Source organism: Heterodontus francisci, chromosome 2 (assembly GCF_036365525.1).
Source record: "Heterodontus francisci isolate sHetFra1 chromosome 2, sHetFra1.hap1, whole genome shotgun sequence".
In the NCBI taxonomy this organism is placed as follows: domain Eukaryota; kingdom Metazoa; phylum Chordata; class Chondrichthyes; order Heterodontiformes; family Heterodontidae; genus Heterodontus; species Heterodontus francisci.
The window spans coordinates 125,077,207-125,104,533 of NC_090372.1; the positions used below are offsets into that span (position 1 = coordinate 125,077,207).

The 27,327-nt window shown below is 42.2% G+C and overlaps 1 protein-coding gene across 1 annotated transcript in view; it reads right to left on the reverse strand.

The window, feature by feature from the left end:
- LOC137346653 (uncharacterized) overlaps positions 1-27,327 on the reverse strand; it is a 132,073-nt gene that overhangs the window by 64,242 nt on the left and 40,504 nt on the right. Inside the window, exons 6-8 of the mRNA XM_068010300.1 lie at positions 11,593-11,691; positions 9,645-9,781; positions 5,335-5,457 (exon numbers count right to left, since the gene is read on the reverse strand). Of these exons, the coding sequence (XP_067866401.1) occupies positions 5,335-5,457; positions 9,645-9,781; positions 11,593-11,691 (359 nt within the window). The remainder of the gene's footprint in view (positions 1-5,334; positions 5,458-9,644; positions 9,782-11,592; positions 11,692-27,327) is intronic.

Consider the following 27,327-nt stretch of genomic DNA (forward strand, 5'->3'; position numbering starts at 1 on the left):
TTGCCACATAAAAGGTTATTGTGCAAAGTAGGAGCTCATGGTGTAGGGGGAAACATATTAGCATGGATAGAAGACCGGCTGGCTGGCAGATAACAGAGTATGCATAAATGGGAACTTTTCTGAGTGGAGTCCCGCAGGGGTCTTTGCCAGTCAGAGAGATACAGCACCGAAAAAGGCCCTTCGGCCCAACGAGTCTGCACCAACCATCAACTACCCATTTTACACTAATCCTACGTTAATCCCATTTTCCCTCTCACGTCCCCCCCTTCCCTCAATTCTCCTACCTACCTACACTGGGGCAATTTTTTTTTTTTTTTTTACAATGGCCAATTTGCCTATCAACCCGCAAGTCTTTGGCATGTGGGAGGAAACCGGAGCACCCGGAGGAAACCCACGCAGTCACAGGGAGAACGTGCAAACTCTGCACAGGCAGTACCCAGAACCGAACACAGGGCTGGAGCTGTGAGGCTGCAGTGCTAGCCACTGCGCTGGAGCCTCAACGTTTTACAATTTATATCAATGACTTAGATGAGGGGAGCGATTGGCATGGTAGCTAAATTTGCAGATGACACAAAGATAGATAGCAAAGCATGTTGTGAAGAGGACATAAGGAGCTTGCAGACCAATATAGATAGGTTGAGTGGGTGGGCAAAATCTGGCAGATGGAGTATAATGTGGGAAAATGTAAAGTTGTTCACTTTGGCAGGAAGAATAAAAAAAGCAGAGTATTTCTTAAATAGGGAACTACTGCAGAATTCCGAGGTGCAGAGGGATCTAGGTGTTATAGTGCATGAGCCACCAAACGTTAGTATGCAGGTACTGCAAGTAATAAAGAAGGCTAATGGGATGTTATCCTTTATTGGGAGAGAAATTGAAAATAAAAGTAAGGATGTTATATGGGGCATTGGTAAGACCACATCTCGAATATTGCGTGCAGTTTTGGTCCCTTATTTAAGGAAGGATATGAATGCATTGGAGGTGGTTCAGATGAGGTTTACTAGATTGATACCTGGAATGGGCAGGTTGTCTCATGAGGAAAGGGTGGACAGACTGGGCTTGTTTTCACTGGAGTTTAAAAGAGGGGAGACTCGACTGAAGTATACAAGATCCTGAATAGTCTTGACAAGATGGATGTGGAAAGAGCGTTTCCTCTTGTGGCGAGTCCAGAACTAAGGGGCACCGTTTTAAGATTAGGGGTCGCCCTTTTAGGACTGAGACGAGGAGAAATTTTTTCTGAGGGTTGTGCGACTTTAGAACTCTCTGCCTCAGAAGGTGGTGCAGGTGGGGTCACTGAATATTTTAAGGCGGAGGTAGATAGATTCTCTGTAGGCAAGGGAATCAAAGGTTAATTGGGGGGTAGATGGGAGTGTGGAATTCGAAACACAAACAGATCAGCCATGATCTTATTGAATGGCGGAGCAGGCTGGAGGGGCCAAATGGCCTACTTCTGCTCCTAATTCATTTGTTCATAGGCGCTTAATATTTAGTTGCAAATCACCATATGCATTTCTTTGACCCATTGTCAAGAGCTTACTTTGTGGATAACTTGCGCAAAATCAGTAAGGTGCCCAATGCAGATAGGAAGCTCGGTCAAATAATTGTCCATATCATGAACCAGACCCCCCAACTAGATCAGATCAGGATGCAGGATCTAAACTAACATGGAGATTGTTACCCGGTATTCTTCAGCACCTGGATGTCAGAGAACTGCAGCTTACTAGCTCAAAGCAAGCTCAAGGAATAGTACCTCATCTTTCGATTAGATACTTGACAATCTTCCACCCTCAACAACAAGCTCAACGAGTTCAATTCATAATCACTGCTCCCATTTTCTGGGACAGAGTGTGCTGGTAATGGTTTGGCTGTTGCCATTTTCATCTTCTCTGTACCCATCTTCTGCTTAATTTTCCTGTATCACCTTCCTTTTGCCTTGCATCATCACCCTTTTTGTCACTTAATCACTCCTACCCTCCACTCTATCACAGACCTTTCCCAATGACTCCTCTATCCCCACCCACCCCTGTTCCCCGACTCTGTACTACTTAAAAAAAAACTGCTAAATTCTCCAGTTCTGATGAGGTCACTGACCTGAAACATTAACTGTTTCTCTCACCACAGATGCTGCCTGGTCTGCTGAGCATTTCTAGCATTTTCTGTATTTACAGATTTACTAGAGACACTTGGCCCTTCTGCTCTGATTTTTTGTAGTTGGAAATTTGGGGAAATTAATGCAGAAACATTTAATTCCAGAAGGAAAAACTGTCCAGCTAATTTGTCAACAGCTCATGATCAAACACAAAGGCATTTGTGATTGCGTGATGACATTAACAAATGTATCAGATAACTGTGGTTTCAGATAATGCGGTTTACTGACTCAGTATGAATCCTGCACTTGAAGGATGAGCTGCCAAATAATTAAGCATCAGTTGTTTTGTTTGTATACTCTTACCTAATGATTTGGCACAACCAAGCAGCACCACATTTTGACAGGAAGGCTTAAGAGCAGGATCTAGCCTGTTTGATGATGCACAGAATGCCATGTTGGCTGTACACAATTGATATGCCCTGTATTACAGCTCGAAAATGCCTATTCTGCCTCAAATCTATCAATGTACCTAAAATTATACGCAGAACATGTTCACAGTCCATCCATATACGGCACAGTTGAGGATAGTAAATGGAAATCTTGTGATTACCACTTCAGATCAAAAGCACAGGCATACCTCCAATAGTTGGAATTGGATATTTCTGACTGAACAAGTTGAACTGTCAAGATCTGCTGACAAAAAAAGACTGTCACAACAAGACCAAGAACAGAAAGATAGGGAGTATTTTGACTCCCCACCAATCTATGAAGGATAGCAAAGCAGTCTGGAGGTAAGACGGCTTTTTCCATGTGTTTCAAGATGAAACTTCCAAGTTGATTGTGAAGCAAAGCTTGTGATTACTGTTGGGGTAGTCTCTCAGAAGTCAGTAGTCCAAGTACAGATATTTGTGCAAATGCTGCAATAGTGGCAGGCTTTTAAAAAAAAAAATCAGAACCCGCCGGAAAACCCAGAATCTGTCTGAAGTTGGGAAACCGCTGTTCCCGATATCAGCACCTGTCAGCTGTGAAACTGACAGCGCGATTGTTTTTAATAAGCTGGTCTGAAAGAAGACGACAACGGAAAATTTCTCATCTCTGAAATACATTTGCGGGCTGGATGGAAACCTCCAACAGGGCAGATCCTGGCCTGCAGGTCGTAAGTTGGATAACCCTGATCCAGAGGCACTTGCTCCATTGTTATAATACATTCGCTATCTCCTAGATTTGAATAGACCATATTGTGAAATGTAGAGTCAACCTAAAATGCAGCCCTGTTGACAATCTCCCAAACCCAAGCACTGCTTGTTATCTTGTTCCAATTAACTGCAAACATTCTAAGTGGATGCTGGCCAGGTCTTGCATAGGCTGGGAAACAGTCACTGCTGTGGGGGTAGATGGGGCTGGTTTTTGATCTCAAGCAGTGTGCTGATGCAAAGCCCTGGTCCAACCCACAAATGCAGCACTGCTGTTGTTTCTGGTTGCAACTCTACAATATCAGACTGAAATGTGATGGGATATACAAATCCTGAATTACTTGAAAATTCTGCTAATACTTGATGCTCCCAATAGCACCTCCACTTTATTTCCAGTCTTTGCAATTAAAAGACATGAGAAAAACTGCTACAGTGACCCCTCCATAAGAACATAAGAAATAGGAGTAGGCTGATCTGATTGCAGCCTTAACTCCACTCATGCCCCCCCCTAACACTCGATTCCTTTGTAGATCAAAAATCTGCATACCTCAATCCTGAATATATTCAAAGACCCAGCCTCCACAGCCTCTCTGGGGTAGAGAACTCCAAAGATTATGACCCTCAGAGAAGAAATTCCTCATCTCTGTCTTAAATGGGAGGCCCCTTATTTTGAAACTATGCCCCTAGTTCTAGATTCCTCCAATAGGGGAAACATCATCTCAACATCTAATAAAAGCAGCAAAGCAAGTTGCTCTGGCTTATGATTACGCACAGCATTTGGAGTATGCATTGTACCTTGCTAGTCTCTCGGAATCCGCTGAGAGCAATAGTTCGGGAAAGATGCTTGAACAGTGCCTGCCATAGTCTTAAAGCCAGAGTGTCCCCATGTAACAAATTCCAGATTTGTTGATCCGTTGGCAAGAGATTTGTGATAATCCCTGCTCGAAAGACATGGAAGACAAGAGTTCATCTGACACAGCTGTTGGGTGGACCAAGACTTATTTCCTGGATAGCAGTAATGAAATCAAAAGGAAAACAACTGCTAATCTGCCAGCAGAACAGGTTTATAGCAGGTCAGTAGAGGCCAACAAACCTGGTATGGAGTGGGCTTGATTAACCCTGAAAATCACAAAGAATGGAAATGTTGCACAATCCTATGCAGGGGTCCCATTTCAAGGCTAGAGAATCACTGAATAATTTGCCAGTGTGACGATAAAACATTTGCCATACTTAAAAGTAAAAGCAAAAAAAAATGGTGGACTGGAACTACTGGTACATCTTATGAGAATTCACCTTGTTCAGTACAGGCCAAATGGAACCCAGGAATTCACTCAAAAGTTCAGATCAAAGTGGGAATAAATGTCAAAAACAATTTGCTACTTTTTTATACAGTTTGTGGGGAGTATGGATCACTCCAGGGGGGTATACTGTACAATGTGATGCTATACAATGCATACTTTTAACCTTAACTGCAAGCTGGTTTCACAGGCACCAGCAGTGTGTGCTGGCATACTTTATACCCCATCTCAATATTGAAGAAAATCTAGATGGTTACACCAGATATTTTGAACAGGGTTTTACACCATTTCAGTTTTGGAAGTGCAGCAGGACTGATGTACAAAGTAGAAAAAACAAAATTTCCTTGAGTTTTCTAAAATACTTGCAATATAAAAAAATGGTTCTCCTTTTTAACGGCTACACTGGGGCAGCAAGATCATAGCACAGTTAATAGCAACCTATAAATTAGATTGTTATTCTATAAAATTACATGCACAGACACATTTGTTCAGAACAATAAACACCAGCGCAAGAACAGCATTACTGAAGCTAAGACAAATGGCTTTCAATAATACTTGTAACCACTGGTAACTAATCTGGTCAACATCAGTACAGGGGGAACTGCACACTAACCCATGCAGGACCACTTCAAGGCAGAGAAGTATAAAAGATGCAGAAGCTGCTGTTGATATTCACAGCAAATCAACTGATGTATAACTACCTTGCCGAGTGAGATTAAGGCACAGAACAAATCTTCAAAAATATTAGTATATTTACCTTAACATGTCCCCTTCCGTCGATCTTTTCAATAAATTCTGCCTTTTCTTTAACTAGTGCATTCAATTCTGACTGCTTTAGTTTTGCTCCATCAAGTTGTAGTGCATCTGGATATACCTTTGCCTGAAAAATTAAATAGCATTACATTGATGGAATGCCACATGCCTTCATAACAATCCCACAGAATTAGGCTCTCGATAAGTGAGGTGTTTAAGCAAGTTCCCCAAATCTTGTTTCCTGGTACATAATTTTAATTCTGAAAGAGGGCAGCTCAGCAGTAAATCTTTTCCAAGAATGTCCACTTTGAATAAATAAGCATCACTGCAGATTTACTGGTCCAAAATGCGTGTTTAAAAGTAAGGCAGTACAGAGATTTTGTCAAGCTCAGCCAGCAGTGAAAGGTTACAAATAAATTAAGAAAAACGCTGTCTTCCTTACCACTGATATTATGGATTACACGCCTAAATTTTTAAAGTATTTTAAATAGAGGAACAGAAGTTCAGGCCCTCAAGCCTGTTCTGCCACTAAACTTTAAATCCATTCACCCATCTTGGCTCCATATCCTTTTATACTCTAGTCTAACAAAAATCTTTTGATCTCAGATTTATAATTATTAATTGAGCTAGCATCTACTGCTTTTTGTGGGAAAGAGTTCCTAACTCCTTTCTTGAATGGTTTGGCTCTGCTTTTAAGGTTATGTCTCCTTGTCCCAGACTCCACCATCGGCTTAAAACAAAAGTTTCTCTATCTACCTTAATTCCTTTCAAAATACTAAAAATCTCAGTCACATCCCCCCTTTACCTCTGTACTCCAGGGAATACAAGCTGAGTTTACATAATTGCTTCTCATAATTTAACCCTTGGGGACCTGGTAACATTCTGGTGACTCTACACTGCACTCCTCCCATAGCCAATATATCTGAAGATGTGGCACTCTGAACTGTGCACAGTAGTCCAAATGTGATCTAAACAGCTTTGTACAGCTGAAGCAAAACTTCTTCCCCTTTATATGCTAGCCCTCTGGTTATAAAGGCCAGCATTCCATTAGCCCTTTTGATTTTTTTTTTTGCACGTGACTGACTACATTTTAGCGATCAGTGTACACTGATCCCTAAATCTCTTTGGACCTTCACTGTTCCAAGCTAGTCACTGTTTAATCATCTGTATTGATCCTTTTTTTGTTCCAAAAATGGATTGCCTCAGAGTCATCTGCATTGAAATCCATCTCCCACACTTTCACCCACTCACTTAATCTATCAATATCTCGGTGTACTTTAAGTTCCCATCTACACTACTTACTATACCACCAATTTTTGTGTCTTTGGCAAACTTAAAAACATGGCTCTCTACTGTGTTATCTAAATCATTAATAAATATACAAAATTATTGAGCTCCAGCACAGTTCTTAGTGGGACACTAGTAGTTACTTCCTTCCTGTTCAAGCACATACCCATTGACCCTACTCTGTCTTCTACAACCTAACCAATCTCTTGACTAGGTCATTATGTTGGCTTCAATTCCACGAGCTTTAATTTTAGCCAGGTATCTCTTATGTGGAATCTTATCAAATGCTTTCTTGAAGTCCAAATAAACTACATCCATAGACTTTCCCTTGTCTACTATTTCAATTACTTCTGCAAAATTCAATTAGTTTCATTAGACATGACCTACCATTTCCAAATCCACGCTGGCACTCTCGAGTCAAATTTCCCTTTAGTCATATTGTCCTTCATTATGGATTGCAATTTCCTCACAAAAGATGCTAGACTAATAGGTGCATAATTTCCTAAAGTTTCTCTCTCACCCTTCTTGCATAATGAAGTTACATTGGAATTTTCTAGTCCAAACAAGGACAATTCCTAAATTGAGAGCGCTTTAGAGGATTATGGCTAAAGCACTTGCAATTTCTTCACCTACTTCTTTTAAAACCATGGGAATTTGTCGATCTCTAGTGACTTTTTTTCTAATACTGTTTTCTTACTTATGTTAACTTTAGCGAGTTCCAGTCTTGGATTCATTAATTTCCTTGGAATGTCAGGTATTTTATCCCCTTCCTCAACTGTGAAAACTGAGTAAGTAATTTAAAAAGTCTGCCATTTCCTTATTGCCATTTGTAATATTACTTCCATCTGTTTTTGAATGGTCCACATTACCCTTAACTATCCACTTCTCTTATAGTTCCCTGTTTTCTTGCTCCCTCCTTTCTTGCATGGTAGAAGCTATATTTGTTACCTTCCAATGTATGGGGACCATCTAGAACCTAGGAAACTCTGGAAGATCAAAACCAACGCATCTGCAATCTCTGCAGCCACCACTTCTAAAATCCTAGGATGTAGGTCATCAGGTCCAGGCATTTTGTCAGTTTTCAGGCCCATTAATTTCTCTAGTATTTTTTCTTTAAGTTTTGCGTTCACATCAAATCCTTGGCTCCCCATTACCTCTTTTTTTCTGTGTCTTCTACTTTGAAGACAGATTTACAAATATTTGTTTAATGTCTTTGCCATTTCCTTATTCTCCATTATAATTTACACTATCATTGCCTTCAAGTGACCCAACATTTACTTTTGCTAATTTTGTCTCTTTTGCATACTTCTAGGACCTCTTATAATAGTTTTTTTTTTAAATTTCATGCTAGTTTATTCTCATTCTATTTTCTCCCTCTATCAATTTCTTGGTCATTCCAAGGAAATTACTGATTTCTAAAATCCTCCCAATCCTCAGGTTTACTACACTTTGACAACATTGTAAGCCTCTTCTTTTAATCTAATACAATCCTTAAATTCTCTTGTTAGCCATGGGTGGTCCACTTTTCACATGGAGATTTTATTAGTCAAGGGAATATATGTTCATTGAGAATTATGAATTTCTATAAAAGCTCGCCATTGCTAATCTACCACATTTTAAAATCTAATTTCCCAATCTACCCGAGCCAACTTGCTCCTCAAACCTAGGTAATTGGTTCGTTTAAATTTAACAACTCAGTTTAGAACTTAACCACATCCCTCTCAAAGTCAATATTACATTATGATCACTCTTCCCAGGAGGATAAAGACTACTAAGTAACCATGTCTCATTACACTAGATCTAAAATAGCCTGCTTCCTAGCTGGTTCCTTTTATTACAAGCCAGTCCTTTAACAGAGGAATCAGCATCAAGGCCATCACTTCTGGAGCTTAGAGATTTCCCTTGTACTTGAGTGACTAAGAATGAACAAAGTATTTAAAGTATGGCCTGACCAGAGCATTGCGCACTGCAGCATGATGGCCTCTGCTGATTTGGCAATATAGCTCACCATTCTTTGTTTTATTATTCGGCAAACACTAGCCATAGCAAGTGTCAACTCCATCCCTCCCAGAACCCTTTCATCCTCTCCCCTAGCCACATCAACAATTATTAGGAATGCTTCTTTCTTTCAAAAGATGCAACTCGTTGGACCTATTCAAATTGATTTAAATTTGACATAATGCTGCTGACTTGCAAATTTTGGCTGGATTTTGTGTGGCCCTGAGGTGGGGTTGGAAGCAGGGTGGCACGGAGCATCGCAATGGATGGCGCAGAAGGCCCGTCGCCAAGCCATCTTCCCAGACCAACGACGGCCTTCCCACCCAGAGGCCAACTGAAGTCCTTAGATAGTCAATTAAGGGGCTGGGTGGGGGTAAAAGGAGTGTCCCTCTTTCATAGGCAATTTGTGGCCCACAGAGGACCCCCACCTTGAACCACTTTACCCCCTGGGAACCCCTGGCACATGGATTGCACCCCTCACCCGCACCGCCCACCAAAGCCAGTGCGCCTTTTGGATTAGCCCTGGTGAACCCACCTCACCTATCTCCGGTCCAGGGTTCCAGCACTGGGCCAGGGTTCGAGGCCTCTGCTGTACCGGCAGTGACCACCATTCCCAGTGGCACAGGCGAGCTGCCAGCCCTGTGATTGGTCAGCAGCTCTTGGAGGTGGGATCCTTATCTTTAAAAGGAACAAGCAGCCTGGCTCTTGGAAAAACGCTGATTTAAGATGACTTGTTCCAGTAGGTGGTGGCATGGAAAAGCAGAGGCGGGCTTCCGCCACCTTTTTGGCCTGGCGCCAGAAGCCCCGTCTCCAATGCAAAATCCAGCCCTTTGCGTCCATCCTGAGCAGTCCTGATTGGCCTACTGCTCTACTTGAATCCAAGTCATATCTTCAGATTATAGGTGAGTCGGCATGCTATGGCCACATCAGAGACCTGTTTCAAACTTTATGATTTTTAATACTTGCAAATTGATTGCATTATAAATGTTAAATATATTTAACTTCTGATGGCATGTAAGAAATGCTTACCATATAATTTAGTCTGTGCTTAAAGCCAAGTAAATGTGACATGAAGGAGGCAAATCCTCCTCTGCAGTTGCAAAGTCCACAGAAGAACATTGGATCTGGTGACCGTTCAGTCTGATACTCAATCACGTAGTTCAGTCCTGCAAAAACACCGCATATTCAAGCCTCCAACCTTATTTTTATGGACGACGACTGCTAACTGAACATAGTTTGGTTACAAGACAAATTTCACTCAATGACCTGAACTTATGATATCTTAAAAAAAAAAATGGTGTGTCCAAGTAAATAATTCCTGTTGGTATGTTCACTATATGTAACCCCACATCTGAAAACTCTTGTGCTTCTAGTCCTCGTCTGGTAACTGGGCATGAACCATTGCATCTGTGCATTCGTGATCACCAGGACTTCAATTTCAGTTTTTGTACAGCAAACAGAACCACAAAAGCATCCTATACATTTGTAATGGGCAAGTGTGGCATAATATAACTCAAAATTACATCAATCGGATAGCAAGCTGTAGGCCAATATTGAGGTCTTGATGTCTGTGAGCCACTGTGGCACCAGACAGAAGTCAAACATCTCAAATCACAGAGAAAGAGGGAAATTCAAAGTCAAAGTACCTTTTAGTAAACCTCCAATCTGAGATCTGAAAGGCTGCCAACCAGAAATGGCAGGTCATTGAAAAATGCTGGATTATCTACTTCTATTCTTAGGATATACTGCAAAGGCAACAAGAATGCAACAGCAGTCTGCTGCTCCAGTGAGGCTGTCTAAAAGAGGCAAAAATTCTGATAACCAAAGTTGGTTCATCAGATTTCCAGCATCCGCAGTATTTTGCTTTTATTTTCGTGTTTAATTCACTGCCACTTCTCTTCCAGGAATGCCTATAATCTGTGACTTTTCTAATATTTGTCAGTTCCGAAGAAGGGTCACTGACCCGAAACGTTAACTCTGCTTCTCTTTCCACAGATGCTGCCAGACCTGCTGAGTGATTCCAGCATTTCTTGTTTTTGTTTCAGATTTCCAGCATCCGCAGTATTTTGCTTTTATATTATTGGTTGATATGAAAACCCTGCTTTCCTGATTATATGGCTAACTTCACCTGTAGCACCATGTACAAACTTCAACTCTTATCAATCCACTTACCTGGGCTCCTTTCCAAAAGAGAAAGGTTATTTGTTTTAATTGCTAATACACTGAGTAGAAGCAATCCACCGTAGTCATTGCTTGCTGTAGGTTACACCTATCACTGATAAGGAGGAGTGTATGACTAGACAGAGACTCATGTCTGAGGAATCCTTGTTGTCAATCATACCTCTAGTGCGAACGGTACATCCAAAAGGAATTAGGAACAGGAGTCAGCCATTTAACCCTTTGAGCCTCCTCTACCATTCAGTTAGATAATGGCTGATCTGTACCTCAACTTGGCTCCATATTGCTTGATATTCTTACCCAACAAAAACATTACTTGGGAAGACTATCTTCACAAGATACCTCCAACTTGATCACAGAATGCACAGCAGACTCCAGGACAACCAAAATCAAAAACAGGACTACATGTCCCATTGGTTCCTAGATGTAATCACTTCTGACCATGAACTTGGGTATCAATCTGCATTGGATGCTGTAACATCTGCATTCCCCACCTGCAATGGACTTAAAAAATGGCTAATGAAGCTTCTGTACTGACTTGATGTGACAGAAATTATACCAAACCTTTCAAAATTCAAAACAATTTGCTAATTAGAAAGATTTACTCCTAGGATAATTTCAGTGATCAATTATCAAGCACATTTGTTACTACTTTAATCCAGAAAATTGGTACTATTTACATATCCCCAACTTAAAATAAACACTTAGACTTGCAATAGCAGGCACATTCATTGATTGAAGAAAATAATTAATAGCATAGGATAAAATAATCTTCCTAGAAAGAGAAAAAAAATCTTACCAATTAAAGGATCTTGTACACCAATATCTCTCAAGTGTCGTTCCAAAAGGGATGACCCATAAGCATGTTGTGAATCAATTGTTGGTACCTTTTTTTTAGCTACAAAAGAAGAAACCAATGTTAAACAGTGGATAATTATACAAAACCGAATGCCACTTTTATGCAACTACACTATTAAAATATACCACATGGCTCAGAGAGATGCCATGGGCCAGCATATGACCCGTGGATAACCCTATATACTTGGTCTATTGTACACTACCAAATCACAAAGTGCAATTTATTTGATATATATGAAGTGGATATCTTAACAAGCCTTTTTAGAAATTTTACAAATCTTGCATAAACTCGGAGTTAGATTGATGATCCCTCACTACAGCGGTATGGATCCAATGAATTGCTGAGGCTGTGGTAAGCTTTTCTTCCATGTCATGCAGGCCTCCACCTGCCAAGAATGAGGCACATTAATTTTGCCACACTGACATTAAATTTCAAATTGTTGCTGGGAAGAAGAGAAGGGGCCTGCCAGGGCCCTGGCTGGAAAGACATTTTTGCATATGAACAGACAGTGCTTGTAGACAAAGAAGCTATTCCCTGCTCCAATTCAATCCACAAAACCAGAAGTGATTATACCAGTCAGTCACGTGACTACCCTGCTGGCTAAAACTTGGGGAGTTTTAAATTGTAGAGTGTTTGAACTGGCAGAAAGCTGTTTGCTCCTGGACTGAAGCAGACCTCTTTCTCATCTGGTGGTAACATCTGCCGTAACACTGCTGATCCTGACTTGCAAATACCCTTATGAAAATTGGATACTGATGGCAGGGAAACACAAAGGATGCATTCTTCTAATTTATAGAAGAGAACACTTGGGTAGAAACATCAGAGATGGCTCAAAATACTCCTTCACTGTTGAGAGCAGTGCTTGAACTGGCAGAAAGCTGAATGCTCCTGGACTGAAGCAGACCTCCTCTCCAGTCCTGTCTGCTTCCATCTCTTTCTCACAAAACTCCAAAAACTGACTGAAGACACATGAACCAAGACCGAAAAGTCTCCTACACTGAATAAGGTTTAAGAACAATACTGGGCCCCAACGAAAAGCAAGACCGACTTACAATCGAAGTGAGCTCGAAGAACCATATCAACAACTCTTCAGATATTGCCTCAAACCTTTCCACTTTATTTTTCTTCTGCTCTTTTCTGTCTCTATTTGCATGCTGGCGTGGTCGCGTCATGTATCCGTAGACGTTAATAGAGAGTTTAGCTTTAGGTTTAATAAAATTTCACCTTTTCTCTTCAAACCTAAGAATGCCTGTTTGTGCTTGTTTCTTTGCCCTATAATTGGAAAACGGTGAACAAGAATTCACCGAGGGGGAGCTCAAAACAGTGTTTAAAATAAAACCCTGTTACAGTAAGACCAGGTGAAGGCTAAAAGGGAACCCTAGACCTCTTTTTCACCTGGTCGAAACAGAAATTTGGGTGCGAGCATCCAGAATTTTACCCACAGACAAACGAGAGAAATTGGAAGTGGGGGGGCCAAATCGTTCCCAATCAAAAAAGAGCAAAATTCTAATACAGGTTTTCTTGTGGTTGTATGTGATTGAATACCAACATGCCTGAAAATGAAGCTAGTAGCTCTCCAAGCCAGGGTGAAGTAACTTGGGATAAGTTAAAGCACTATCTATGGAGGAGTTGAGGGGTCACTGCATGTGGCAAGGCTAGAAAGTCTGAACTCCTAAGGCTAGTGGCCAACCATTTTTCCCTTGAATCTGAAGAAGCAGACTCAGGGTATTGTTAGTAAAGATACAATTGGAACAAAGGAAACTTAAATTAGGAGAGAGAGAGGCAGGCAGGGGAGAAAGGGTCTTTCAGAAGGAAACATCGAAAATAGGAGCAGGAGTAGGCCATTCGGCCCTTTGAGCCTGCAAGGAACGTGAAGACAAGGAAGGGAAGGGAGGGAGGGAGTAGCTTCCAGAAAGAATGCGTACAAAGAGAGCTAAGGCAGCTTCAGTTAACTAGGGAGAGACAGAGTAACCCCAGTGAAAGCATGGCTAATATGGAGAAGCGTAATTCTGGGCTGGGTACAAAATTACTAAAACTCGCTCAATTAATTCCAAAATTCAATGAGGAAGATGTGGAGGCATCTTTTGAGAAACTGGCAAGGCAGCTAAAATGGCCAGCTGAGACCAGCTAACTGGAAAAGCCCATGAGGTTTATTCCCTGTTGCCAGAAAAGAGTTCATCCAATTATGAACTGACCAAAAATACTATCCTCGGGGCATATGAATTAGTACCCAAAGCCTATTGCCAAAAGTTCAGAACCCTCAAGAAGCAAACTAATCAAACCTATCTGGAGTTTGAAAGAAGCAGCTGGCTGTTGACATGTGGCGGAGGGCTCTTAAAGTACAGCTCAGCTATGAGAATCTCAGGGAAGTAGTTCTATTACAGGAATTTAAAAACTCTCTCCCACTCTCCATAAAGACCCATATAGAGGAGCAAAGGGTTCAGAGAGCCCGGCAAACAGCCGTTCTAGCTGATGAGTTTGCTTTAATTTATACGTTGGTTTTCCAGGGGAGAACCTTTCCTAATCACCACACAAATCTGAAAAGGACAAAGGGTGAGGTGGTGACAGAAGCCCGGGCAGTCCTGGGAGAGAAAGGAAAGCAGGAGACACATGGTGCCCTCCTCCAGCCAAAAGGAAAGGTGCTGTTAGCAAGGGTGAGACCCGGAGACCCGTGTGCATCCATTGTAATAAAGCAAGGCATTTAAAAGCTGCCTGCTGGAAACTAAAGGGAAAACCGGTAGGGTTAATCAGGGCACACTTGCTCAATGAAGAGCAGAACTGGATGGAAAGCACAGCAGAACAAGCTGTGACTTTAACTGCAGTAAGAGGAAGACCCAGGAAGCTTGTGGCTGCAAGTGCAGGAAAATTTAATAGGATTCCTGAAGGTTATCAGGGTTTTGTTTCTGAAGGGAAAGTAACCCCATAATAATTCTCAGGGACACAGGGCTACTCGATCCCTTTTACTGGGAAAAGGCTTGACCTTTCCCCCAGAGAACACAGTGAACACCAAAATGGTGGTGAATGGTATTGGAGGGCAGTGTATGCCTGTACCAGTACACTGGGTGCACCTGGAGTGCGACCTAGTTTCGGGACCGGTGACTGTAGCGATTGTCTCTAGTTTGCCAATGGACAATATTAACCTGCTCCTAGGTAATGATCTGATGGGGGTGTAGGTGGTAACCCGCCCAGTAGTGAAAGACCATAGGAGGTCAGAGAGTCAGGGCCGTGGCAGGAGACGGACCCCTGTTGTTTCCCTGAACGTATAGTGGATCTGGCCATGAACAAACAAACTTCCCCCAGAGGAGACTGCATTGGCACTGCAGGCAGATGACCATGAGGTCTGCCTGTCCGAGACTTCCTTTGCAAAGTTAGGAGACCCAGAGAATGAATTAAATGGATGTTCCATAGGTGAGGCTCAGCGAGCCAACCCAGTATTGCGAGAGCCAGCACAGGGTGAAAGTGAAGCAGAGGGATTCCCTGACTGCTACTATTTAAAGAATGAGGTACTGATGAGGAAATGGAGTTCTCCTCACAGACCTGAGAGCAAGGAGTGGGCAGTAGTTCTCCAGTTAGTGGTGCCGCAGAGGTACCGGAGAGAAATATTAAGAAGGGCCTACGAGACTACAGTGGCTGTACATACCGGTATACGAAAGACCAAAGCCCGCATAAGACAGCAGTTTGACTGGCCAAAACTCCACAAAGATGTGGTGGTGTACTACAGGAGTTGCCACATATGTCAGGTTGAGGGAAAACCCCAACCTACAATGAAACCTGCACCCCTAAGTCCTGTACCTGTATTAGGAGGACCCTCCAGCAGAGGGCTGGTGAACTCGAAGGGACCCCCGCCGAGAACAAAAGGGGACAGGCAGGCACACGGCTGGCAAAAGTTTAGAATGGGAAGGGGAAAAAGTGACCAGGAGGGCAGGTTAAAGGATGTCTGGGAGGAGTTTGGGAGGAATCCGCGATGAAAACCCCCTACTGTCTGGTCAGCCAACCCCAAAAAATGCAAAAAGGCCACACATCCTCCTATGTAAATGCAAACACTAGAAGCACCCCACCAGAGTTGCTAACAGCATTTACACGAACCTTGAGGCGCAAAGAAAGACCACTAGGGGGCACAGAAACCGTGAGGGTGATGCTTCACCTAGTTGAAATTCCACAGAGGAGTGCAGTAGAGTCTGCACAAATACCTGCAGGCAGGGGTGTCCCAGAGAACAAAGGGAGATTAACAAAGAATCCTCCCCCACAGTCAGAAAAAAAGGGAACACACCCCCTAAGGTCAAAAGCCTTTGCATAACTCAGCAAAGCACTGAAAGTGTGTTCAGGATAGACCTGCCCACTACTGACTCTCCTGGAAATAAATTCCAATTTAGTGCTAATTAAATCTAACTTCCGCACCCCTCCCCACCCCCCAACCACCTTGGCAGACCTCAACAGGAACAAAGACCCTAGGCAATGGGCAAACTGAAGAAAAACTTCCCCAAAGGACCCCATGGTTACTGGGATGCCAAAAAGGGGTAATTAAAGTAGCACTGGCACCAAGAAAAGACAGGCAATTTTAATAAGCTTTAGGATATATGAATGAATGGGAATGAATGAGAGAAATGCATGTTTTCTGTATCTTCCATTTTCTCTCACCCCTTTTAATGAAATGCGCCTTTCCCCAAATCACATTTCATTCCCCTGGGTGTGGGGCTGTCATGCAGGCCCCCACCTGCCAAGAATGAGGCACATTAATTTCACCACATGGACATTAAATTTCAAATTGTTGCTGTGAAGAGAAGGCCTGTTACAAGGGGTTGCCAGGCCCCTGGCTGGAAAGACATTTTTGCATATGAACAGACAGTGCTTGTAGACAAAGGAGCTATTCCCTGTTCCAATTCAATCCACAAAGCCAGAAGTGGTTATACCAGTCACGTGACTACCCTGCTGGCCAACTTGGGGAGTTTTAAATTGTAGAGAATTTGAACTGGCAGAAAGCGGTTTGCTCCTGGACTGAAGCAGGCCTCTTTCTCACCTGGTGGTAACACCTGCCGTAACACTGCTGATCCTGACGTGCAAATACCCTTATGAAAATTGGATACTGATGGCAGGGAAACACAAAGGATGGATTCTTCTGATTTATAGAAGAGAACCCTTGTGTAGAAACATCAGACAGGCTTCAAAATATTCCTTCACACTGTTGAGAGCAATAATTTCTTTTTTTTTTAAAAAAAAGGTGAGACAGTTCCACCTGCAGCAATTGACTTTTCTGAGGCATAATTAAGATCAGGATGGTCTTGCTGGTTCAAGATGCACAAAATCCATTAACAACGTAAGTGGGATAAATGAACTGTTTCTATATTCTGTACTTTCATAAATGTAGGTCATGCGCAAAACTGGCACAACTCCTTTCTGAAGGCTCATCGACCAGCAAAGGTCTTTTCACTTTTCCACCAGAATTAAAAACTGCAGTCTTATGAAATTTGTATTTCTTAGGAAGACAACAAATTCATCATTTGCTTCCCAAAAAATACATCAGTAAATAAAAGAAATTGAGTGAAGTTATTGATGTCAAATGCAGTTCCCCACAATAGCCAAGTCCTGACATGGATCAATAATAGAGGGTTGAATGCCCTTCCTTGCATTCAGCACACCACCCTGACTTGGAACAGTATCGCCGTTCCTTCGCTGTTGCTGGGTCAAAATCCTGGAACTCCCTTCCTAACAGTACTGTAGGTGTACCTACCCCACATGAACTGCAGCAGTTCAAAGCATCAGCGCACCACCACCTTCTCGAGGGCAATTAGGGATGGGCAATAAATGCTGGCCTACCCAGCGACGCCCACATCCCAGGAATGATTATAAAAAAGACTGAACACAGCACATTCAATTGTTCAAGTGCTGTTGCCAAAGACATTGCTCTTGGTGATATCATGTGAAAGCTAGGAGTGCCAAAACAGTCCAACAGTGTACTATTCATTTTTGAATAAATTGTAATTTATGAGGATCATTTGAAATGGAGTTTCAGAAGCAATGCACCAACAATTGCATCAGCATTCAATTCCAAGGGAAGGTTGTGGAACCACTCCATCATTTGCTCAGATAAAACACTTCTACCCCAGAGGAACTGCAATAAACTAAAGCAGACAAAGTGACTAAAGGAGGATTAATTATCTCATTGTATACATTTGCAGTATGAAGATGTCCCAACCTCCACATATGGTAAAACGATTGCATAACTTCACAGATTCTGAGGCAATCTTTTATAAACATATAAATAGTAAAACGATACACAAAAGGGTGAGGCTGATTAGGGACCAAAAACATTTGTGGAGGCAGAAGGCATGATTGATGTATCTATTTTGTATCTCAAGCGGATCTGGATACTGCCAATGTAGCAGTAAAGGTGGAGGTTAACAAAAAAAGGCAGGATAAAAACAAAGTGGAACTCCTGTTCAAATAAAAGGAGAGGGTTTAAACTGATAACTGCAAGCCAGTCAGCCTGGGGAAACTTATCACATGAAAAAACAGGGTATAATCAATGGCATTCAACAAGGATATATTAAAAGCGAATTGTGTCTGACTCACGTCATTGAGGTCTTTCATGAATTAACAAAGGGGATTCATGAAAGTTGTGCATTTGATGTGTATATGGACTTGCAAAAGGCATTTGATAACCATCAAATAATAGACTTGTAAGCAAAATTGAAGCCCAAAGCATCAAGGGGATAGTGGCAGCATGGTTACGAAATTGGCTAAGCTACAGAAAACAGTAGTGGTGCTCAGTTGTTTCTTAGACTGGAGAGAAGTATACAGTGGTGACAACCCCTCCCAGGGTTTTAGGACAACTGCTCTTTTTGATATACATTAATGACTTGGATTTAGATCTACAGAGCAGAATTTCCAAGTTTGCAGAGTGCACGAAACACAAGACATGAAAAAGTAGTAAACAGCGAGGAGGACTGTAGCAGACTTCAGGACGACAGTCTGGTGAAATGGGCAGACACATGGCAAATGAAATTTAAGAGAAAAGTGAAGTGGGGAGTGTGTACAGAAATCTTTGACGATGGCAGGACAAATTGATAAGGCTGTTAAAAGAATAAAATACAGGATCAACGGCTTTATACAAGCAGAGAATACAAAAGCAAAGAAGTTATGCTAAACCTTCATGAATTACACGTTAAGGCCTCAGCTGGAGCATTCTATCCAGAAAAGGGCAAGAGGAGACTAGATAGAGGTTTTCACAATCATGAAGGACTTTGATAGAGTAAATAAAAAGAAACCAGTTCCATTGGCTGAAAGGTCAGTAACTAGAGGATTTAAATTAATTGGCAAAACCAGCCAGAGGTGAGATGAGGAGGAAGTCTTTAAACAGCGAGTTTTTATGATCTGGAATGCATCGTGTGAATGGGTAATGGAAAAAGATTCAACAGTAACTTTCAAAAGGAAATTGATTAACTACTTGAAGGGGAGAAAATTGCACAGCTATGGAAAAGCAGAGGGAGTGGGACTAATTTTACAAGTCTTTCAAAGAGCTGGCACAGGAATGATAGGCCAAAGAGCCTCCTTCTCTGCTGTAAGATACTATGAATATAGTGTGCTGAGCACATATATACAAGACACTACGTGTGATCTTCAACTCCCACGTTCTATAACGCTTCAAGACTTATGCAACTGTGATTTGTCTTGAACTGAAGCTAAAATGAAAATTAACCACTTATGAACCCTCAAAAATCGTGGCCTCCAGAGTCTGCAGCATATAGTGGTAATAGGGAAATGGAAGTGATGCACATTATTTAAGAATGATCATGACCCACATAGGTAACATTATATTTTTAAAATCCACATCTTTTGTACATGCTAACTGAATAAAGCATATAAAATTGTAAGCCATAGCACCAGATGACAGGACTGATCTCCAAATCTGGTAAAAAATCAATTTACATTTATTTAACTCCTGCTCATCTATTTTAGAAACATCTTAAATCACTGCATATACAGTGAACAAAGGAAAAATAAAGCATCTTTTCCTCTCAGCCATCAGTAACATTGTAGGTAAAAGAATAGGGATCTATTGTTTCTGGAGCTTGAGGACCTTCAACTAAACAGTAGAAAAATATGCTGCTAGAAGGTGTGACTGTGATTGATAGATGCCCAAATAAGGCCTGCAAGATAGACAAGCAAATTTAACACCAGAACAGAAAATGATGGGAACATTCAACAGGCCAAGTATTATCTGTGTCTAGAACAAAGGAATTGAGGCTTCTAGTGTAGAAACCTTGTTTCAACAGTTTGGAAAAAAGGGGCAAGACTTGAAAGATCAACTTTTGTTCTCTCTACAGATACTGTCTGACATGCTGCTTCAATGATCTTTCTTCCACCATAAGGTCAAGTCAAGAGTAGGGAGGTTCGCTGATCAATGCGCAGCGTTCAGTTCCATTTGCAATTCCTCAGGTAATTAAGCAGTTCATGCCCACATGCAGCATGACCTCTGGACAACATCCAGGCATGGGCTAACAAGTGGAATGCAACATTTGTGCCTCACAAATGCCAGTCAATGGCCATATCCACCTCCTCATGATATGCAATGCTATTACATAATAGATCACCATTTGAAGAGAGACTTATATTAACCTGCTTTTCATGATCTCAAGATGACCCAAAGCACTTTACACCCAATTAAGTATTTTTGAAGTGTACGTACTGTTATAATGTAGGAAAAGTGGTAGGCAACTTACGCACAGAATGCTTCCACAAACTACAATGTGATAATGGCCAGATTATGTGCTTTTTTAAAAATATGTTGGTTGCAGACCAAATATTGACCAATGTTACCCTCACCTGGTCAGTCCAAGCCTAGATGTTGTCCAGGACATACTGCAGGTGGGCATGAATTGCTTAATTACCAGAGGAATTTGAAACTGAACAATGTGCAGTCATCAGTGGACAGCCCCACTTCTGACTTGACCTAATGAAGAAAAAAGATTATTGCAGCCGACTATGGTTGTGCCGAGGACAATGCCCTGAGGATCTCCTGCAACATGGTTCTGGGGCTGATATAATTGGTCTCCACTAACCACAACCATCTTCAATGGAGCGCTATTATGTCATCTGTGAAATTCTTGTCTGCTTAGATATTGCTGTGGGTCAGAGAAATGCTTTCCCACTATTTGTAATGAATAGAACCAGGCTGACAACTAGTCTGGGAAGAGAAAAGTGACACTGTCTGAGTTCAAAGTGTTAAGACGGTGCTTCTATATTTTTAAAGTTTTTTTTTGATGACTCATATTTTAGAATTATGGACATGGTTTTATTTGGGAAAATTGAAAAGGATTGCATAGATGTTTTCTTCAGTGGGGTCAAAGGACACAGAGGTCTTGTTTGAAAACAGGATTTACTGTAAGTCACCTGTCTACAGATGAATACCCAGCAGGGGGTTTCTGAATTGGGGGAGATGTTTACAGAGAAGCGAATAGTCAAGATTTATAGGCTTGACTCGAGATATTGCTTTTGGTTTCGCTTTGAATAGTGTGTTGGGGTGTGAACTGTTTTGAATGTAGTTGGAGAAAACCAGACAAGAGAGCAGTCACCATCAGCACCCTCTTCCATCTCTGAGAACTTCCTGAGAATCAAACATAAGAAAGAGAAACTGATGCTACACTTCTCCTGAAAAGCCTGCCAAACTGATCTTTAACATTGTATGAAAAGAATTGCTCTAGAAAGATCCCAGTGACAGCCGTCTACACGTATTTGGGACACCAAACCAAAAACGACAACTGACATCTTCAAGTATCGTCTCTTTTTCCTTCAATAATTAGCAAGCATTTGCCCAAAGTATTCTTATTCCTCTTTTTTTTTGTAAAAGAGCTCTAAAGAGAAAATCTCTTTTTCAGTTAACCTGTGTGCGTGTGAGGGGCTAAAGTAAAAGGAGATTTTCAGGTTTCAATCTGTGTGTTGATGCTTTGCTTCATGACTGGTTATGTCTTGTTGTATAATAAACTGATAATTTTGTTGTTTATTAAAGAAACCTGGTTGGCGTATTTCATTCTGGGATTAGACTCTATGATTGACTGTATCGGTAACTGGGGAGACATTTAAATAGAAGTTGTGACCCATGGAGAAGTGAAACTAGAAACAACAGTACACTCCTCCCACGTCAGTCATAACATAAGTGACTTGAACAGAAGCCCAACCAGTCCCCATCCACCACCACCCTCCTCCGCCTGGCTGAACATGTTCTCACATTGAACAACTTCTCCTTCAACTCCGCTCACTTCCTTCAAGTAAAAGGTGTTGCTATGGGTACCCGCATGGGTCCTACTTATGCCTGTCTTTTTGTGGGATATGTTGAGCATTCTTTGTTCCAGTCCTACTCAGGCCCCCTCCCCCAACTCTTTTTCCGGTACATTGACGACTGTATCGGTGCCGTTTCCTGCTACCACACTGAACTGGAAAACTTATCAACTTTGCTTCCAATTTCCACCCTTCTCTCACCTTTACATGGTCCATCTCTGACACTTCCCTTCCCTTCCTCGACTTCTCTGTCTCCATCTCTGGGGATAGGTTGTCTACCAATATCCATTGTAAGCCCACCGACTCCCACAGCTACCTGGACTACACTTCTTCACACCCTACCTCCTGTAAGGACTCCATTCCATTCTCCCAGTTTCTCCGACGCATCTGCTCTGATGATGTCACCTTCCATGACGGTGCTTCTGATATGACCATTTTCCTCAACCGAGGATTCCCCCCCGCCCACTGTTGTTGACAGGGCCCTCAACCGTGTCCGGCCCATTTCCCGCACCTCTACCCTCACCTCTTCCCCTCCCTCCCAGAACCGTGACAGGGTTCCCCTTGTCCTCACTTTCCACCCCATCAGCCTCCATATCCAAAGGATCATCCTCCGCCATTTCAGTCACCTCCAGCGTGATGCCACTACCAAACGCATCTCCCCCTCCCTTCCCCGGTCAGCATTCCGAAGGGATAGTTCCCTCCGCGACGCCCTGGTCCACTCCTCCATTACCCCATCACCTCGTCCCCATCGCATGGCACCTTCCCCTGCAATCGCAGATGTAATACCTGCCCATTTACCTCCTCTCTCCTCACTATCCCAGGCCCCAAACACTCCTTTCAGGTGAAGCAGCGATTTACTTGTACTTCTTTCAATGTAGTATACAGTATTCACTGCTCACAATGTGGTCTCCTCTACATTGGGGAGACCAAACGCAGACTGGGTGACCGCTTTGCGGAAGACCTCAGCTCAGTCTGCAAGCAGGACCCTGAGCTTCCGGTTGCTTGCCATTTCAACACTCCCCCCTGCTCGCATGCTCACATCTCTGTCCTGGGATTGCTGCAGTGTTCCACTGAACATCAACGCAAGCTCGAGGAACAGCATCTCATTTTCCGATTAGGCACACTACAGCCTGCCAGACTGAACATTGAGTTCAATAATTTCAGAGCATGACAGGCCCCCCATTTTACTTTTATTCAGTTATTTTTTCTTTTTTACATTTTTTACAATTTTTTTTTCTTTTGTTAATTTCATTTCATTGTAGGTTGTTCAGTTTGCTTAACCACGGTTTTTTTTCATGTTTGTACTTGCTGCTATTCAATCCTCAGTTCGTTAACACCCTATCTGTACTAATGCTTTGTCTTTCAACATACCATTAACATATTGTTTGCCTTTGCTCCATGACCTCTTGGTCAGCTATGTGGCCTTGTCCAATCTACACCTTCTCCTTTGTTATCTCTTGTCCCACCCCCGGCTCACTTGCTTATAACCTCTAACATTTCTAATATTTGCTAGTTCCGAAGAAGGGTCACTGACCCGAAACGTTAACTCTGTTTCTCTTTCCACAGATGCTGCCAGACCTGCTGAGTGGTTCCAGCATTTCTTGTTTTTATAACAAAAATGAAGGCGGCTTCTAGGCTAGCAACTCCCTAATGTGCTCTTCTCTTTTGCTACTTCATCTAATGCCATTCATTGCTGCCCACACCACACGCACCCCTTCCTCACCTACCTTTTCAGCACTGCTCAAGTCCCCCTGCTCCCAACATTAAGTACGGTTTAGCTCAATTTACATACTCAAGCTTACTTATGCTCTTTTCAGCAACTGGGGACTCTGCTCATAATTTACTTTCAGGACTGCTCTACTCTTCTGGATATACTGCTGGATTCTTAGCTTTACACCCATTGTTTATTGGGTCCTGGTCAGAAATTCACTTCCTTGTGGGCCCCTTACTGCAATAACCAACTTCGCCAATAATTTCTATGAAGATTGTATTGTCTGCTGGACCACCTCTATTCAACTGCATGGTTTGCTTCCACAGGCTTCAGTTTCTGCTCCTCTGCTGGCAGTTAGCATTCTATGCGGAGCTAGTTTTTTTTCCTGCTGGCTCCCTTCTGGCAGTAGATGCCACGCATGCTCTTGAATGATCTCTGCTTTGCTGTTAGCCACTTCTTATGGCCACTGATTCTGCTCTGCTCCCTTATCCTTCAGAACTCCATCACCCTTTGCTAGACAGGGTTGCACCACATCCTCAAGCTCCTGCTTCAAATTCTGATCCTTTGCTCCTCACCTCCTTCTTGCTTTTGCACAGAATCATTTAGTCCTCTTTTGCTCCCTGGTATTCACAGTTCTTGATCTTTGGTATCACTACCACTACCTCACTGCTGGTCATCTGCGCAGACATGATTCTAGGATGGTATGTTGCCTTCCTAGTGCCAGGGTCAAGGATGTTATTAAGCAACTACAGGACTGTCTCAGAATGGAGAATAAACAAACAGAAGTCATGGCCCAAAATCAACACCAATGACATAGGCAGAAAGTGGGACAAGGCTCTACAGGCAGAATTTAGGGAGCTAGGAGACAGATTCAAAAGCAGGACCTCAAAAGGTAGCAATCTCTGGATTATTCCTGGTGCCACATGCTAGTGAGTACAGAAACTGGAAGATCAAGCTGATGAACATGTGGCTGGAAAGATGATGCAGTCAGGAGGGGTTTAGATTCCTCAGACATTAGAATCCTTCAATAGAGCAAGGACCAATACCCTCACAGTGGTTTTGCTAGAGCTGCTGGGGATGGCTTAAGCTAGCCTGGCAAAGGGATGGGAACCTTAGAATAGATTTTCAAAAAAAGGGGGGGGGGGCATGCGATGGATAAGAAAAGTTGGAAAAGGAAGGCAGAAAATTAGTGAGTTTGAAAGGCAGAGGAAATAAAGGCTAAAAAATGGACAAGAAGGGAGTCTGACTGCTAAATGTATATACTTCAATGCAAGAAGTCTAGGGAGTAAGACAGTTGAGCTAAGAGCAGAGACTGATGCATGGAAGTATGATATTATAGCTATTACTGAGAAATGGCTGAAAGAAAGGTAGGAATAGCAACTCAACATTCAGAGTTACAGGGTTTTCAGACAAGTTGGGGGGGGGGTGTGGTCTGAATATTGATCAATGAAGCAATAATACCTGAGAGAATGGATATGGTAGCGGGGATCACCAAAATTAGGGCTGAACTAAACAATAAAAAGGGGAAATTACACTGCAGGGAGTGCACTATAGACCCCCCAAAACAGTCAGAGGGAGACAGAAAAACAAATATTTAGGCAAATTTCTGAGATGTGCAAAAACAATAGGACAGTAATAGTGGGGAATTTCAAATACCCCAACATTAACTGGGATAGAATCAGTGTGAAAGACAGAGGGAGCAGAATTCTGAAAATGCATTCAGAAGAACTTTTTTTAAGCCAGTCGCAAGCCCAATAAGGGAAGGGGCAGCTATGGACTTAATTTTAAGAAATGAAGCTGGACAGGTGGAAGAGCTATCAGTTGGGGAGCACTTTGGTCGAAGTGATAATAATTCAGTTAGATTTCGGGTAGTTATGGAAAAGGACAGAGATGGACAAGGAATAAAAGTTATCAATTGCCAAAATGCTGATTTTACGAACCCGAGGTGTAATTTAGCTAAAGCGGACTGGAAATAACTACTTGAAAAGGTAAATCGGTGCCAGATCAGTGGAAGGCATTCAAGGAAAAGATATCTGATGAAAGGTCAATGACCTGAAACGTTAACTCTGCTTCTCTCTCCACAGATGCTGCCAGACCTGCTGAGTATTTCCAGCATTTCTTGTTTTTATTTCAGATTTCCAACATCTGCAGTATTTTGCTTTTATATAAAAGATATAGGGTTCAGAGCAATAATGTTCCCATAAAAGAAAAAGGGTGAGACTAACAAATCCAGAGCCCCTACATGTCAAGGGGCTTAAATGGAGAGGATAAAAAGGAAGCTTGTGACAGATACCAAGGGCTCAACACTGCAGAAAATCTAAGTATAAAAAGCATAGGGGTAACATTAAAAAGAAATTAGGGAAGCAAAGAGAGCATGAAAAAATATTGGCACCTGAATTAAAGGAAAGTCTCAACTTTTCCAATATTGGTCCCAAACGTCACTATTTATAAGTTGCCACCTGGCATCTCTTAACCTGAGCCTTGCTTGTTGCCTCCTCCAAACAAAATAAATTTAAAATATCTATCCTTTACAGATTTAATTACTGTTGATACCACCCTATCTCTGCAACTAACACTATTGTTTCCTCCTGTATATCCCTCCCCTCACTCGTCATTTCCGTGGTGCTGCATCGAAGTATGTTTCTTCGCTATCACAATATTACTTATAGACGAGGGAGGCCGTTTAGCCCAACTTGGGTAAACTACAAAGAACCTGAGGTCGATTAGTCTTCGTTAAGTGCCAGATGCTCGCCTGTCCTTACTAAATTTTTGCTCATGTATATCTAACTTGTGAGTAAGTGGCTGTTTGAACATGGCATGGTAACTAAGTCCAGTCGAATCCTGTCCACGTACATGCACCTTTAACAAGGAAAGCTGAATAGTGATTAAGAGCAGAGAACTTAATTTCCACTTCGCCCACCAAAAGACAGACATGTAGCATATTACTGCTCTGGCTAATTTAGTACAGGCTGAAAATCAAACCTAAGACTGTCCTAGTCTATATTAAAAGCACCTTGAGAATACTTTTTTAGATTTTCCCATTTTGTTTTGAATAATGTCTGGTGTCATATTTGTATAAAATTTTCTCTGGAGTACCTCATCAAATAGAGATTCATTGCCTAACTTCTAAAACAAAGTGTGCTACCCAAGGAAAATCAACACTGATTTTTATTTTTATTCGTTCATGGGGTTTGGGAGTCATTGGCAAGGCCAGTATTTATTGTGGTGGTGAGCTGCTGCAGTCCATACAGTGTATGTACTCCCACACTGCTGTTAGGGAGAGAGTTCCAAGATTTTGAGCAGGCGACAGTGAAGGAACAACAATATATTTCCAAGTCAGGATGGCGTGTGATTTCAGGTGGCTGTGTTCTCTTGAGTCTGCTACCCTTATTCTTTGTGGTATGTAAGAAATAGGAACAGGAGTAGGCCATTCAGCACTTTGCACCAACTCTGCCATTCAATGAGATTGTGGCTGATCATCTACTTCAATACCATTTTCCTGCACTAGCCCTGTAACCTTTTATGTTTTTAATATGTAGAAATATTGGGGTGGCGCAGTGGTTAGCACCGCAGCCTCACAGCTCCAGCGACCCGGGTTCAATTCTGGGTACTGTCTGTGTGGAGTTTGCAAGTTCTCCCTGAGTCTGCGTGGGTTTCCTCCGGGTGCTCCGGTTTCCTCCCACATGCCA